Source organism: Quercus robur, chromosome 7, assembly GCF_932294415.1.
Source record: "Quercus robur chromosome 7, dhQueRobu3.1, whole genome shotgun sequence".
In the NCBI taxonomy this organism is placed as follows: Eukaryota; Viridiplantae; Streptophyta; class Magnoliopsida; order Fagales; family Fagaceae; genus Quercus; species Quercus robur.
Window position 1 is genome coordinate 26,052,892 of NC_065540.1, and position 13,901 is coordinate 26,066,792.

Sequence of the window (13,901 nt, forward strand, 5' to 3'; positions counted from 1 at the left end):
ATAAAAAAGATAAAATCTTAATCATAAAATGGATAGAAGTTAAACTAAAGAGAATCCTAACTTTAGAAAAATCCAACCTTTAGTGGTTGCAGTAATTTATATCTCAACTAAAATACACCTATAAAAATATGCTTACCCATATAAACCTTCACCTTATGTTTGTCATGCAGTTGAATTGTGTATCATTGTAATCTTAAGTGCACATCATACTAAAATTTAGTATAAAAGCAATTCTAGTAAAACCAAGAAAAGAGTGAAGAAAAAGAAGCCGCTTAATTAGAGGCTATGATGTTTGATCTTTGTTCTAGAGACAGAAGCCGCCTCAGCCATCTACGTGTAAGTTTGCGTGAAAATGTCAATACCAAATTATGAAACACCAATAAAGGGCTTTTGGTCATTTCAAAGTCATATATAGAATAAGTTTAGACTGGAACAAATACAATGAAGCCATATAGGCGGTTTTCAATTTACTCCCAAAGTGGTTTTTCCTCAAATTAAAAAAGGCTGCTTCTCCCAGGTCTTCTGTTGTTTCTCTGGAGAGAGAGAGAGTTGAATAGGATATCTTATTCTTATAAGAACCGCTTATCTGAAAATTTGGTTTTTCAGAAAGTCGTCCGCTTTCTTAGAGAGAGATAGAGATAGAGAGCTAGCTAAAAAGAGTTTTGTCTTTTGTTTCTTTGCATTCAATTCAACTCTCTTTTCCACCCCTCTCTCTCTTCCCATCTTCCTATCAAGCTCTCTCCATTTAATCTCATAACCGACTCTTTCTCTCTCAAAATAATTGCTTTCCCACTTTTGATCTTGGTGATGAACTGGAGGAGATGATATTAGTTGGAAAAAGCAGGTAGCGTGTATTCCATTAATGGGGTTTTCAGGGACAAGAGAAGTAGAAGAAGAAGAGCAAAAAACCAAGCTTTTAAGGACTCCCTTTATGGCTTCTCATATCAAAAGCACCAACCACCCAACCCAAGTAGAACAACAGCAGCAGCAACAACAACAACATCATCATCATCAACAACAACAACAGCATCATCATCATCAACATCAACAGCAGCATCAGCTTCAATTACAAGATCATTATCATCATGAATTTTCTTATGGAATGATGCAATCATCTTCATCATCCTCTATCCCAGGAAACTTCATGTACAGCCTTATAGAATCCTATTCTATCTTCATTTTCTTTTGTCACACCCCTTTAATTGTCCAGGTTCTGCAAACTGCACATCTTTTAACTCTTTTTTTTCGCTGTTATATTGGTGTCACCAGAAACAAAGACACAGGAGCTTATGATCTGGGAGAATTAGATCAAGCCCTTTTTCTCTACCTTGATGGGCAAGACCCCTCTACTGTACAAGACCAAAGACGTGAGCTCTCTCTCTCTCTCTCTCTCTCTCTCGAATTATAAGGAATTATATTTTCCCTCCTGCTTTTGTGTTTTCTTTTGGAGAGATTCTTTTGGTAAACGGTTGTTTGGGTCACAGGAAAAGCATGTCCAGTAGTTTGAAACCTGCTCCTTCGTACTTTCTTTGACCGAATCCTTGCAGAAAGAAAAAACAGATGAAAAATTTTCGTTTATCAAGAAAAAAATGTTCTCTCCCTGTCTCTCTCTCTCATTTTCTTTGTTTCTTATTGTATGGAGCTTGGACCATGACTTGTAACAAACCCACTGACCGTATATTCATCGCGAATCCACATGTGCTGAAAAAGGGTACGAAGTGGGTCTTGGTTTTCTCTGCCCTTTTCTGTTTGGGATGGCAGTGGCCACAAATGCATGACTACGATCCCATAGCTAACATACCTTCCTTTGCCTTGTCTCACTTCTCTTTCACTTGGATCCTCCTTTAATCATTATGTGTCTACCTCTCTCTCTCTCTCTCTCTCTCTCTCTCTCTGAATATAAATATAATTAATGAGGTTAGAATTTATTTTTGCAGAGGGCCAAGGAATGAGGCCTCCAACTCTGAACATTTTCCCATCTCAGCCTATGCACGTAGAGCCATCATCAACGAAAGTATCTAAGTCTAACCCGTACCATACTTGTTTTAATTTATTCATATTTTATTTAAGCACAATATATATATAATGTTTTTTTTCAAAATCAATGAGTGATAAGGTTTATTTGAATTTGTTAGGCTAGTACGGGGTTGGTTTCTCCATCAAGTAGTGGTTCCAAGAGACCATCAGAGCCGTCCATGGAGTTGGCCAACGCACGCAATGATGTTCCCACAGGGCCTGAACCTGCCAAAGCTATCAAGGTATAGTCTACTAATTTAATATAATAATTATACTAACTAAACCAACAATCAATAATATATAATTCAGTATAGTATTGACAACTGAGATTCTGGATTATAATTTTGAATTTTAAATTTTGTGGGTTTTGTCAGCGTGAAGGTAACCGCAAAGGTCCAACCTCAAGTTCAGAGCAGGAAGGTCCTAAAACACCGGATCCTAAGGTACTGTTTTGTTTTCTTTGCTTATGGTATTTTACTTCAACTCTTGTTTCTTCTCGGACAATTAATGTTGATCCTGTAGTGTTTGATTATTTTAAGCAGACTCTGAGAAGACTTGCTCAAAATAGAGAGGCAGCTAGGAAGAGCAGGCTTAGAAAGAAGGTAAAATCCGCCTAAAATTATTACTTTTTTTAAGAAACAAAATAACAACTTAATTGTTTGTGACAGTAACATTTCAGACAAGGTTTGAAAAACGAATCATTTTAATTTATGAGTTCTAATCTTCATCTTATTTTTCTTTTTTCTTTTTTTGTTGCACTACAGGCATATGTTCAGCAGTTAGAATCAAGTAGGATAAAGCTTACGCAGCTGGAACAAGAGCTACAAAGAGCTAGAACTCAAGTAATTACGACCCTCTTTTCATTGAACCATTCTTACTACTAAATCATACCATGAAATGATCATTTACGATTAATATTTGGGTTTTCTTTTAGGGAATGTTTTTTGGTGGAGGAGCTCTTATAGGAGGAGACCAGGGACATCCACTTGCTGTGAATAACGTTAGCTCAGGTATTTCTAATTCATCCCCCAAAAAAAAAAAAAAAATCATTCTCACTTTTTTTATTCTTTACAATTACCTCAAATTTTCTCATTTTTGTTTCAAGGGTTGAACGTGAACCTTTTATCTTATTGTTTCTTTTCTTTCTTTATCAGATGCTGCTTTCTTTGACATGGAATATGCGAGATGGCTCGAGGAACACCATCGAATCACTTGTGAGCTCCGAGCGGCTGTACAGGAGCATTTGCCAGAGAATGAGCTTCGACTATTTGTGGACAATTTCTTAGCACACTTTGATGAGAAGCTGAATCTTAAAAGCATGGTTGCCAAAGCCGATGTGTTCCATCTTGTTTCTGGCATGTGGAAGACTCCAGCCGAACGGTGCTTTATGTGGATGGGTGGATTCCGCCCATCTGAGCTCATTAAGGTACCCCAAACCTATTTTCAAAGCTACACTAATAACAACTTTGCTAAAATTTTTATACTTCAATTTGTGTTTCTATTAGAAACGTTCAGAGTTTAAATCTACTTTTGGTATACTATCGAATTAAGAAAAAATAATACTTATATTTCTTAGCTCTTTTCAGTTTAATCACATTGCCAAATGTATGTGGTAAAGGACGTAAAACACAAAATATATATTTGAAAAAAAGATCATGAAAGAAATCACCAAAAAAAAAAAACCCTAAGCATGAATTAGGTCAAGAACTAACTTTAGTAGATTTATTAGATACACTGAAAGGGAAAGGATTTGATACAGCTAACACTACTATCTCTTTTAGGAACTAATAATTTATCTCTTTCTTTTATGAATGAAGTGTAAATATATTTATACATATATACATAAAGAGCTTTAGATATACAGTAGCATGAGGGTCTAGAATAGGCTAAATGCACTAGTGTGCAACTTGTGTCGGTGGCACTGGTGAGGAAGATATCGTATAATGAACTAGGATCAATGAATGACGAAAGGTATTGTGAAGGTTTCCACTATAAGGTCAAGTTAGGTATTATTCCAATAAAGCCATGTATATTATTGCAGTTTCTGGTTTCGGGAGAGAAAGAGAGAGAGAGCTTCCCGTGTCTCTACTCCCTGTGTCTTCTATTTCTTTCTCGTTGATGGAAACAAAGGTTTGAAAACCATGTTCATTCCTCCCTTGGTCTCTAGTAAATAAATAACAACCGCTTGCGCAAATGTAGAATAAATCATATCCAAGAAGATTTGATTCTCTTTTATTAATTGGAAGAGAATTCGAGTACATATTATTATTATTTTTTTTTTTTTGAGAAGAAATTCGAGTACATATTATTGTTTTATATATTTTCTTTTTCTTCATTAATATCAGGACTGTAATTTTATGATACTCAGGATATGAAATATTTTATTATAAAAATTATTGTGTCAATTTTTAAATACATAATGATTCTTAAAAAAAATTAAGCACAAAAAAATAGTAAGAAATTTATTTATTTATATTATTAACATGATAATAAATACATTTATTGTTACATCGAACTGTTATTTATTTATTTATTTTTGGTTGTATAGTTGATAACATTTTTAGCATTTACCAACTTTATATGTCTTACGTACTGGGGTATCTAAAATATTGCTTTTTTGTATTGTGTTTGTCTGCAAGATTCTATTGAATCAAGTAGAGCCATTAACGGAGCAGCAAATATTGGGTATATGTGGTTTGCAACAATCTACACAGGAGGCTGAAGAGGCTCTTTCTCAAGGGCTTGAGGCCCTCAATCAGTCTCTCACAGATACCATAACCTCCGATTCATTGAGCTCTCCGCCTAACATGGCTAACTACATGGGGCAGATGGCTATGGCTATTAACAAGTTGTCCACCATTGAAGGCTTTGTTAGACAGGTACGATTATCATCATCAATAACTCAAAGTGGGTATATTCTTTTTTCTGATGTGGATGAGGGTATCATCACTGTCTAATTCGTTTGTGGTCCCCCACAATGAACTTCTAAATAACGTGGGGTCATGAGGAACAAGAATATGTTCCTGTTTGGGTTGGGAAACCTACCCCAACAAATGAACTACTACATGTCTCACTCTAATGAGATGGCTGGTGGTTATATGGAATCTAAAATATATCTACTCATGAATTGTTTTGGTACAGTATGTTTGGTTAGAAGGGGAGGAGAGGAAAATTGAGAGAAGTGAATGAGGGTTTTTAATTACCATGATTCTTAAAGGAAGAAAAGAGATTTACGGAGTTTAATGGGTATATAAGATACTCTCCAAGCCCTCTTTTTTAAATCCTGCAAATTAAAAGAATTCAGAGACAAAAGTTTCAAATTATATATATATATATATATATTAAATCTTAATGGTGACAATTTATATCTATTTCTTTAAAATAAATAAAATATTAGTATAATTTTCAATTAGTATGATATTTTATCATTTCCTCAGAAAAGAAAGAGGGGAGTAGAAGGGATGGGATGAAGGGTGTTTAATTAAACTTAGTTTGAATGTTTTTTTTTTTTTTTAAAGAAAAAAGAAAAAAGCAAGGGGATTAAGGAGATTTGGATGGGTGTCTCCTCCAAACCTCTGACATTAATATTTCCCAAATTGTGGGAAATTTGGAGGGGAAGAATTCCATTTATATTAAAAAAATTAATTATCCATTTGCTCTTATTATGTTAATTTATATCTATTTCTTTTTCTTTTTTTTAAATAGGAATATAATTATAGATTTTTAAAAGATTTAAACAAATGAGAAAGATGTCTATTCACCTTTACCTTAATCTTAATTTTTGAAACATCAAACAAAAGGATGTGGTAACCATTATCCTTTCCCCTCGTCGCCCCCTCTCATCTCATCTCCCCTCCCTCCAAACTCCAAATACGCTGCGCCTGGATTTGAGTATTTTAGCCCAATCTAGGACAACCCCTTGGTTCCGATAAAACTAGGCCAACCCATTTATTGTCTCTTCTTTTGTATGAATTATACTTAATATTAACCTGTAATACATATTTTATAATAATATATAAAAATTAAGATTAAGTAGGTGTGCTACTATAAAAATATATAGAATAGAATGATGCATGTAGTTTTAGAACTAACTATAATTACATGATCGAAATGTTATATTTGCCTCAATGCTGATATTAAAAATATATATGCAATTAACGTTTCTTTATACTCTATCCACTACAACGTATCTTATGTAGGAAGGTTAAAGACACAAAATATGGTTTTATTATGCAATTAACGTTTCTTTGTACTTTATCCACTATAATGTATCTTATGTAGGAAGGCTAAAGATACAAAATATGGTTTTATAGGAAGTTCCTATAAAACCATATTTTGTGTCATTTTAGGTATTTAAGAGTATTTTGGTAACTTTCGAGGTCAAGAGGGTATTCAAGTAGTTTTAAAGGTATTTGGGTTATATTGGGTTAAATAGGTGGGGTACTAATTAAATGAGTTGAGTTGGTAATAAATAATTAATTTATATATAAACGGGTTTCTCAAAAAAAAAAAAAAAATTTATATATAAACGGGTCATAAATGGATAAATGGGTAATCACACATCCAATCTATTTATGACCAAATCCGTCCATTTGTCACTCATAATAGGAACCTATAAGGGTGTCTTTATTTTGCTTTCTAGAAAAGAGTTGCAATTTTTTTTTTTTTTTTAAAGGTAAAGAAACTGTATGCATATGTTATTTTTTTAAGTGTTTTTATTCTTCTTGAATTGGGAAAATAAAGAAAATAAACCAAAGATATTTTTATTGTCTAAATCAAAACCAAGCCATCTCATAAAACAATTTTTGTGACTCAAAAATGTACTTCAAAAAATGTTTTCTTTAAAATATGCCTCTGGGTATTCTTGAGATCAAAGCAAGTTCCCTTCTTTCTTCTTCTTTTTTCAAGAGTCAAAACTAAGCAGCCTTAAAAGGAATCGGTCAGGAACTAAGTTCAAAAGACACAGAAGCACGTTTTGATTTATGAAAGCATTGGTTTTGTGACTTTTGTCAAATGTCATTGCGTTACACTAGAGTTAAAAACTGGTCACAAACTCACTTAGCTGGAATAAGAGCTACTACGTGGTAATGGTTTACAAAGCATCAAGAACACGTGGGCTCTCCTAATAATAGTGGTCCCCACTCATATATATATATACATACATCCACATCCAGCTGATCTGGCCGCTCCATTTCTGCATGATGTCAGGGTCGTAACCGTTTGAATTTGTGACACCACCCGTAGATCCTTTTAGCCCTTCACCGTAACTCTTTTTTGACTAACTATTCTGTTCTTAATTATTTTGATTGTGCTTATATAGGTGAGAAATTATATGGGCGAAAGTGTGGAAACACATTTTGCCGCACATTTGTCACGATTCGATGACATGTGTGACTGTGAGTTGTATAAAAAAACAATGTTAGATTCAAATAGTACACTGATTATAGATGTACAAGTTATTAAGTTGGGTAAAATGTTAGCAAAGCATGGTTTACACGAGTAGACACGGAAGTGCTATACCACTTGTTTGAAAATATTACTCTTTCTTTAGCCAAAAAATTAAGTTACTCTATCTTTATTCTTTAGGTCATCTTTCTTCTGTGCAAAATTTGAGGTCGGAGGGAAAGTTACACATTTTTCGTCATGCTTTTAGGATATTTAGGGTTAGGGTGGGCCACAAGTTGGAATTAATGCAGGCTTAAGCCGTTGAAAAATTAGAACCCTAATTAGAAAAAAATGACATGACTTTAGATAAATTTGATTTTTAGCGATAAACATTGTAAAGTGGGATTTTAAGCCAGTTTTTGACCAATTAAACATTAGAAAGCGAAGGTAATTAATTCATTATCATAATGATTATTAGCAAATCAATCACCTAAGCATGACCATTTAGTCATAAGTTGACTTATATAGTGGTATTGTTTTCCCTGGTTTGGACCTAGTACACTATCATCATTATTGTTTCAATTTGAAATATATGACCTACTTATGCGTCAAATAGAGATAGTAACTCCTTTGTGTTAATTAAGATAAATGCATTACAGGGAAAAAAAAAAAAAGGCTTTCCAATGTTCTGAATGATTTAGAAAAGAACAAAATGAAAAATTAAAAGGGTAAAGTTTGTTCATGTCAAATGTCTAGAAAAATGTGTCTATATATATGACGTGTATATTTTACCTAGAATAATTATACACGTCCACAATTTACCATAAAATTGACACATTCTCACAATTCTATTCTATACCCAATTTGACAAGCAAGCTATACTGGCTGCACTAAGGTCCAACTCACATGCCCCGGAAAACTATTCAAATTTAAAGTTTAATAAACCAAATAGTGCTTTTTCTTCTCTTAAAGTCAGTTCTAGATACTATATATTATACATTTTTTTCTTGTATTGATGTATTCTATGCAATATTTCTTGAATAAAAAAAAATGAATAAACTTACAGGCAGATAATCTGAGGCACCAGATGATCCACAGGCTGCATCAAATCCTCACAACCCGTCAAGCTGCAAGGTGCTTTCTGGCAATTGCAGAGTACTTCCATCGTCTCCGAGCTCTGAGCTCTCTCTGGCTAGCACGTCCTCGACAGGAATGAGAAAGAAAACCCAATACCCACTTCACATCTTTAATCACTTTCCCTAAATATAAATGCGAATGTCTTTTTAATTTCCCTTTTATCATTTCTATAGAGATGTATAGAACAATAGATAGACAAGTTTAAATCTTAATCAAGCAGTAGAATTATCTCTCTGACTCTACCTATCTCTTTTTCTCTCTTATTTTCTTTCTTGGATAAAGAATTTTTAGAAAAGAATTGATTTCGATGAGCAGCCATATTTGACTTAGAAATAGAGGAGAGGAAGAAGTAGCAGGTTTGATTTGGTGTTTGGTTATTATGATTTTACTAGTTTTTGTAAGAGTATGACAGGAAATGTTTTGGCTTTAGAGAAAAACTGAAGCCGGGTGTTGAAAGTTTGAAACTGAAACCTCCATGTGGCTTTCGGTTGCTGCATGCACGCTCACGCACTTCCTAGAAGCTGACAAGTATGATTTCATGTTGGACTTCGGCCCCAGGCCTTTTTTTTTCGTTTTTATTTTTTTCCTAAGGTAATGGGCCTTAGGGATTTGGATCCTCTCCGTTTTCAAATGAAACTGAGATCCTTCTTTTAAAGGTTATGGATCAGTCAAGATAGTTGTAACTGAATTGAAAGTTCCCATATATAAAGTGTTAAGGTGGAAAAATAATTCGAGTTACGAAATTAGTAGTAAGTTGTAATTATTTCTCAAAAAGAAAAATATTATGATTCAAAAGTGAAATAAATTTAAGATCTAGGTTTTGCCAACTTATGTTCCTAAAAAAAAAAAGGTTTTGCCAACTCATTTAAAATTTAATTGTAGTTATATAAAACAAGACTTGATGAATTAGCAAAATCTTTTTTTTTTTTTTTTTAGTAAGATGAATTAGCAAAATCTAAATCTTACATTTATTCCACATTTTTAAATCATGGCTATTATTGGGACTCTCCATTTCCCTTGAAATGGAGAGGATCCAATTCCTCCTAGTAGCGAGTTATGTTTGTAACTCAACTCAAACCACTTGTCTCTACCCAAAAAAAAAAAAAAAACTTAATTACTTCATTTGCTTTTGGGTACTGATTTTCACACACTCGTGTATATCATCAGTACACATTACTCATTTGACGTTTTAAATATGAATATTAATAAATAAATAAAAGTGTACATTGAAATGAGGGTGAAAGAATATATTAGATTTGCTTGTATATTGTTTTTTTTGGGGGGGGGGGGGGGGAGGTATAATTACATATATCAAATACTATAAAAGGTGTCATTGTCACTGGATTATTACTTCAACTCTTTATTTGCTTTTATCATCAAAGGCTTATCATATATATAATATATGAAAGTAAAAGCTCAATCAAGAATCCAAATTAAATTCTAATTGTACTCTAATTTTTTGCCATGTGTTCGTCTAATTGAATTATATTTGATGAAAAATGTTTTCAATGCACTCTAATTTTATGCCATGTATCATTCTAATTATACCATATTTTTTTGTCAATTATATTTACATGTAAATTCATGTATCTAGATATATATACACACACATACAAACATGACACATACACACATACTATAATTAAGGAAATATTACACTTTACCATTTTAAACTATGCACTAGATTACACTTTGTACCCTAAATTATCTGATTGCACACTTTGCACCCTGGTATTATTTTTGCTATTATATTTAACAGAATCTTGCTACATGTGACAGGCACATGCTTCTTGCTTAGGTGGAACAAAATTAAAAGACTAAAACACCATTCTTCAAATCAATTAAAACAAAACTCAAAAATTTTCACATCTCCCTCCAACTCACGTGGTGCCATCCTCTTCCCTAGTAAAAAGAAATGTCATCTCCCTAAAAGCTTGAGAATCCACGGATGTAATTCTTTGACTGATTTTTTTTTTTTTTTTCTTTTTATCATTCTCTCCTTTGAACGAATTCATAGACAAATGTAGACTTAAAATAAGACTGCACAACTATTAAAACCAAAAGTAACAAAACAAGCCCATTAATTTATATGATCCGTAACAAAACAAAAAAAATCAAACAAAGAGGTCAGAACTAACAAAAACACTTAAACCATTTAATTATGGAATTAACAAAGTAAGCATTTTTAAGCACAAAATTAATCAGAGAAAAATAAAAAAGATTAAAAAAACCATAAACACAGATTTCCTAGTGGACAAATCGCTTCCAATAGGAACAGTAACAGCAACCTGAAAACAAACCCACATATCAAAAACATTAGTAAAACGAAAGTCAAAAGTTTAAACCAAAAAAATAAAAAAGATTAAAAAAACCATAAACACAGATCTCCTAGTGGACAAATCACTTCCAATAGGAACAATAACAGCAACTTGAAAACAAACCCACATACCACAAACATTAGTAAAACGAAAGTCAAAAGTTTAAACCAAAGAGTACCCAAAAGACAAAGACCCATGTTTTTGTTTTGGATAATGAAAAAAAGAGATAGATAGAATGAAAGAAATGGGTAGTGAGCCTGAGATGTGGCCAATTGAGCCATTGATGAGATCAATTAGAGAGGTTTGAGAGAAAGCTGAGAACACTTTGAGAAGAGAAGTGTTGTCAATAGTATTATAAGCTGATAACATTTTGAGGTGTGACTCTCTGAATGATCCTTTCAATAGTGCTATGAATTATGCTATGGAATTAGAGAGGTAAATTTAAATAGTTTGAAACTGAATTTGGGAAAGAGGATGACACCACTTCAGACAGAGGGAGATGTGGAAATATTTTTGTTTTGTTTTAATTGATTTTAAATAATGGTGTTTTAGTCTTTTAGCTTTGTTCCACCTAAGATAGAAGCATGTGCTTGTCACATACAGCAAGATTCTATTAAATATAACAGCAAAAATAACACCGGGGTACAAAGTGTGATAAGTGTGATAGTTTAGAATGCAAAGTGTACAGTAGGATAGTTTAGGGTGTAAAGTGTAATACAGTGCATAGTTTAAGGTGGTAAAGTGTAATTTCTCCTATAATTAATAACCAACTTATGATTAATTGAAAGCTAATTTATTAATTATGATTAGTTCTCCAATAATTTATTACATGTAGTATATAGTCTCATTGATTTGAGCTTAAGGTAAGAAAATGAACATTTATTAGTCTTCATATAAAGACACTACATGTTTGAAACACACATCTTACCTATCAATTTTGTTGTTTTTGACAAACACACATTTTATATATCATATTTTTAGCATTTATCTCATGCTTATCATATTTATCACCATTTTTTTTTTTCAAATGAAAATCAACTACTTACCATTATACGATAAGAATGAGAGATATTTTAATCAAATTAATTCAAAAAGTATATAAATTCTCATTCTTATACTCTTTTTATATTTGTTTAAGATATTGGAAGAAACTATATGTTTGACATCTAAACATGCTATAAAACTAATAGGTAAAATTGATTTTGTTGATATTAGAGAGGACAAGTAGGCTATTCAATCAATCAATTGGTTGAGACTCTAAAATCTGATTAGATAGGTTTGAGTGGCGGTTCCACTTTTTTGTAACTCGATTTCCATCAATCCAAACGAAATAGCCTTCTCACCTTCAACACCATCTCATTTAAAGTCACCTTTCTCCTCCTTCAAAGTCATTGTTATCCTCTTTTGATGTTACCATTTAGGGTCCGTTTGGATACAACTTATTTTTGCTGAAACTGAAAACTGAAAACATTGTAGCAAAATCATTTTTAAATGTGTGAATAGTATCGTGGGACCCATTTTTAATATTTTTTTTCTAATTAAAGAGGTTTTGGGTCCCGTGAACAGTGTGTGAACAGTAATTTTTGTCTCCTAAAAAAGCTGAAACACGTTAAAAAAAAAAAAAAAAAAAAAAAAGAGAGAAAAATGTAGAACACAAAACGTAAACGCAAATAATTCCAATCCAAACACTCACTTGGTGAGACAAGAACCTGAGAGTCACCCAAGTACACTCCAAAGGGGGAGAGAAAAACAAAAGGAGCTAAAATGTGTAATAAGGATTTTTTTTTTTTTTTTTGGCAGAAATACTTTTTTCATTCCTACATTTTGACCCTATTTCCGTTTTGATCCCTACGTTTTTATTTTATTGCTTTTAGTCCCTAAATGAAAAGAGTGTTCTATTTTGGTCTCTACCGTTATCACTTAACGGAAATATAATATGTGACAAACGGAGTACACTGTTGGTACAGTAAATGATGACGTGTCTATTAAAATATATTTAAAAAAATTATTTGGATTTTTTAAAAATGCCATGTTAGCAATTTAATTAAAAAAATGCCACATTAGATAAAATAATTAAAATAAAATTATGAATTTCAAATTTTTATAAAAGTAAAATAAATTAATTAAAATTTTTTATTCCTTTCATTATTTTTCGGAAGAACATGTTCATCTTCTTTGTGTTCTTCCCTATAACATAACTGATCATGTTCATGTTCTTCATATTCTTTGTAAATTAATCCTTATTTTCTTTTCTTTTTTTCTTTGTCTTTCTTGTAATTTCTTTATAACCAAACATATCAAAACTCATTAACAATTAAAAGAAAATAAAATTTTATTATCCATTTTCTTGGCAACCAAACAAAATTTTCAATTTCACAAAAAAAAAAAAAAAAATCGGATTGACAACCAACCAAATTTTTAATGTCAATCCTAAGATCTAAACATTTTTCACAAACCCCACAAATCCCTTTATACACAAACCCAACAAATTCTCTATCACAAACCCAAAAATTTCATTTCAAAAACCCATGATATCCCTTCTCAAATTTGTCAAAAAATTCAAAACAAATACAACAAACCCAAGATCGGTTTCAGATTCAACCCTAAGATAGAGAGTGAGATGAGAAAATGAGGAGGGAGAGGATTCACATTCAATCCTAGATGGGCTTCAGATCTACTTGGAAACCCACACCACACACTACACACAACCAAAAAACTAACCCACTACCTGTAAACACTGCCAATCTCACATTGCTTCATCGCTAGCCAACGGCCCACATCACACCGATGATTTGGAAGAACGAAATAAAGAAACCATGAGGTTCTACCAAGAGAGAAAGAGAGGACAACCGAAAAGAAAGAAGAAGAAGAAGAAGAAAATAAGAGGAGGTGGAGAAATAGTGATCTGGGAAGATAAAGAAAGAAGGAAGAAGAAGTTAAAAGAAAGAATGGGACACGGAGAAACTGAGAGAAAGAGAGATCTAGTGGGAAGAAAAAGAAATGAAAGAAGAAATTAAAGAGAAAAAGAAACAAGTATAAACAAAA

The 13,901-nt window shown here is 32.4% G+C and overlaps 1 protein-coding gene across 1 annotated transcript; it reads left to right on the forward strand.

Moving 5' to 3' along the window:
• The first annotated feature begins 460 nt into the window (after positions 1-460).
• On the forward strand, positions 461-8,780 carry LOC126692942 (bZIP transcription factor TGA10). Its single transcript, XM_050388759.1, has 11 exons — positions 461-1,146; positions 1,270-1,367; positions 1,938-2,014; positions 2,136-2,258; positions 2,391-2,459; positions 2,559-2,618; positions 2,781-2,858; positions 2,951-3,026; positions 3,171-3,442; positions 4,656-4,895; positions 8,468-8,780. The coding sequence occupies exons 1-11, from the start codon at positions 863-865 to the stop codon at positions 8,615-8,617; spliced, it is 1,527 nt and encodes a 508-aa protein (XP_050244716.1). The 5' UTR covers positions 461-862; the 3' UTR covers positions 8,618-8,780.
• The last annotated feature ends 5,121 nt before the right edge of the window (positions 8,781-13,901 follow it).

Bases quoted from the DNA above. Each gene is read 5' to 3' on its own strand.
- LOC126692942 (XM_050388759.1), top strand. From the start codon at position 863: ATGGGGTTTTCAGGGACAAGAGAAGTAGAAGAAGAAGAGCAAAAAACC. The intron at 1,147-1,269 runs GTACAGCCTTAT...TGGTGTCACCAG, and splicing joins TCTATCCCAGGAAACTTCAT to AAACAAAGACACAGGAGCTT. The intron at 3,443-4,655 runs GTACCCCAAACC...TTTGTCTGCAAG, and splicing joins GCCCATCTGAGCTCATTAAG to ATTCTATTGAATCAAGTAGA.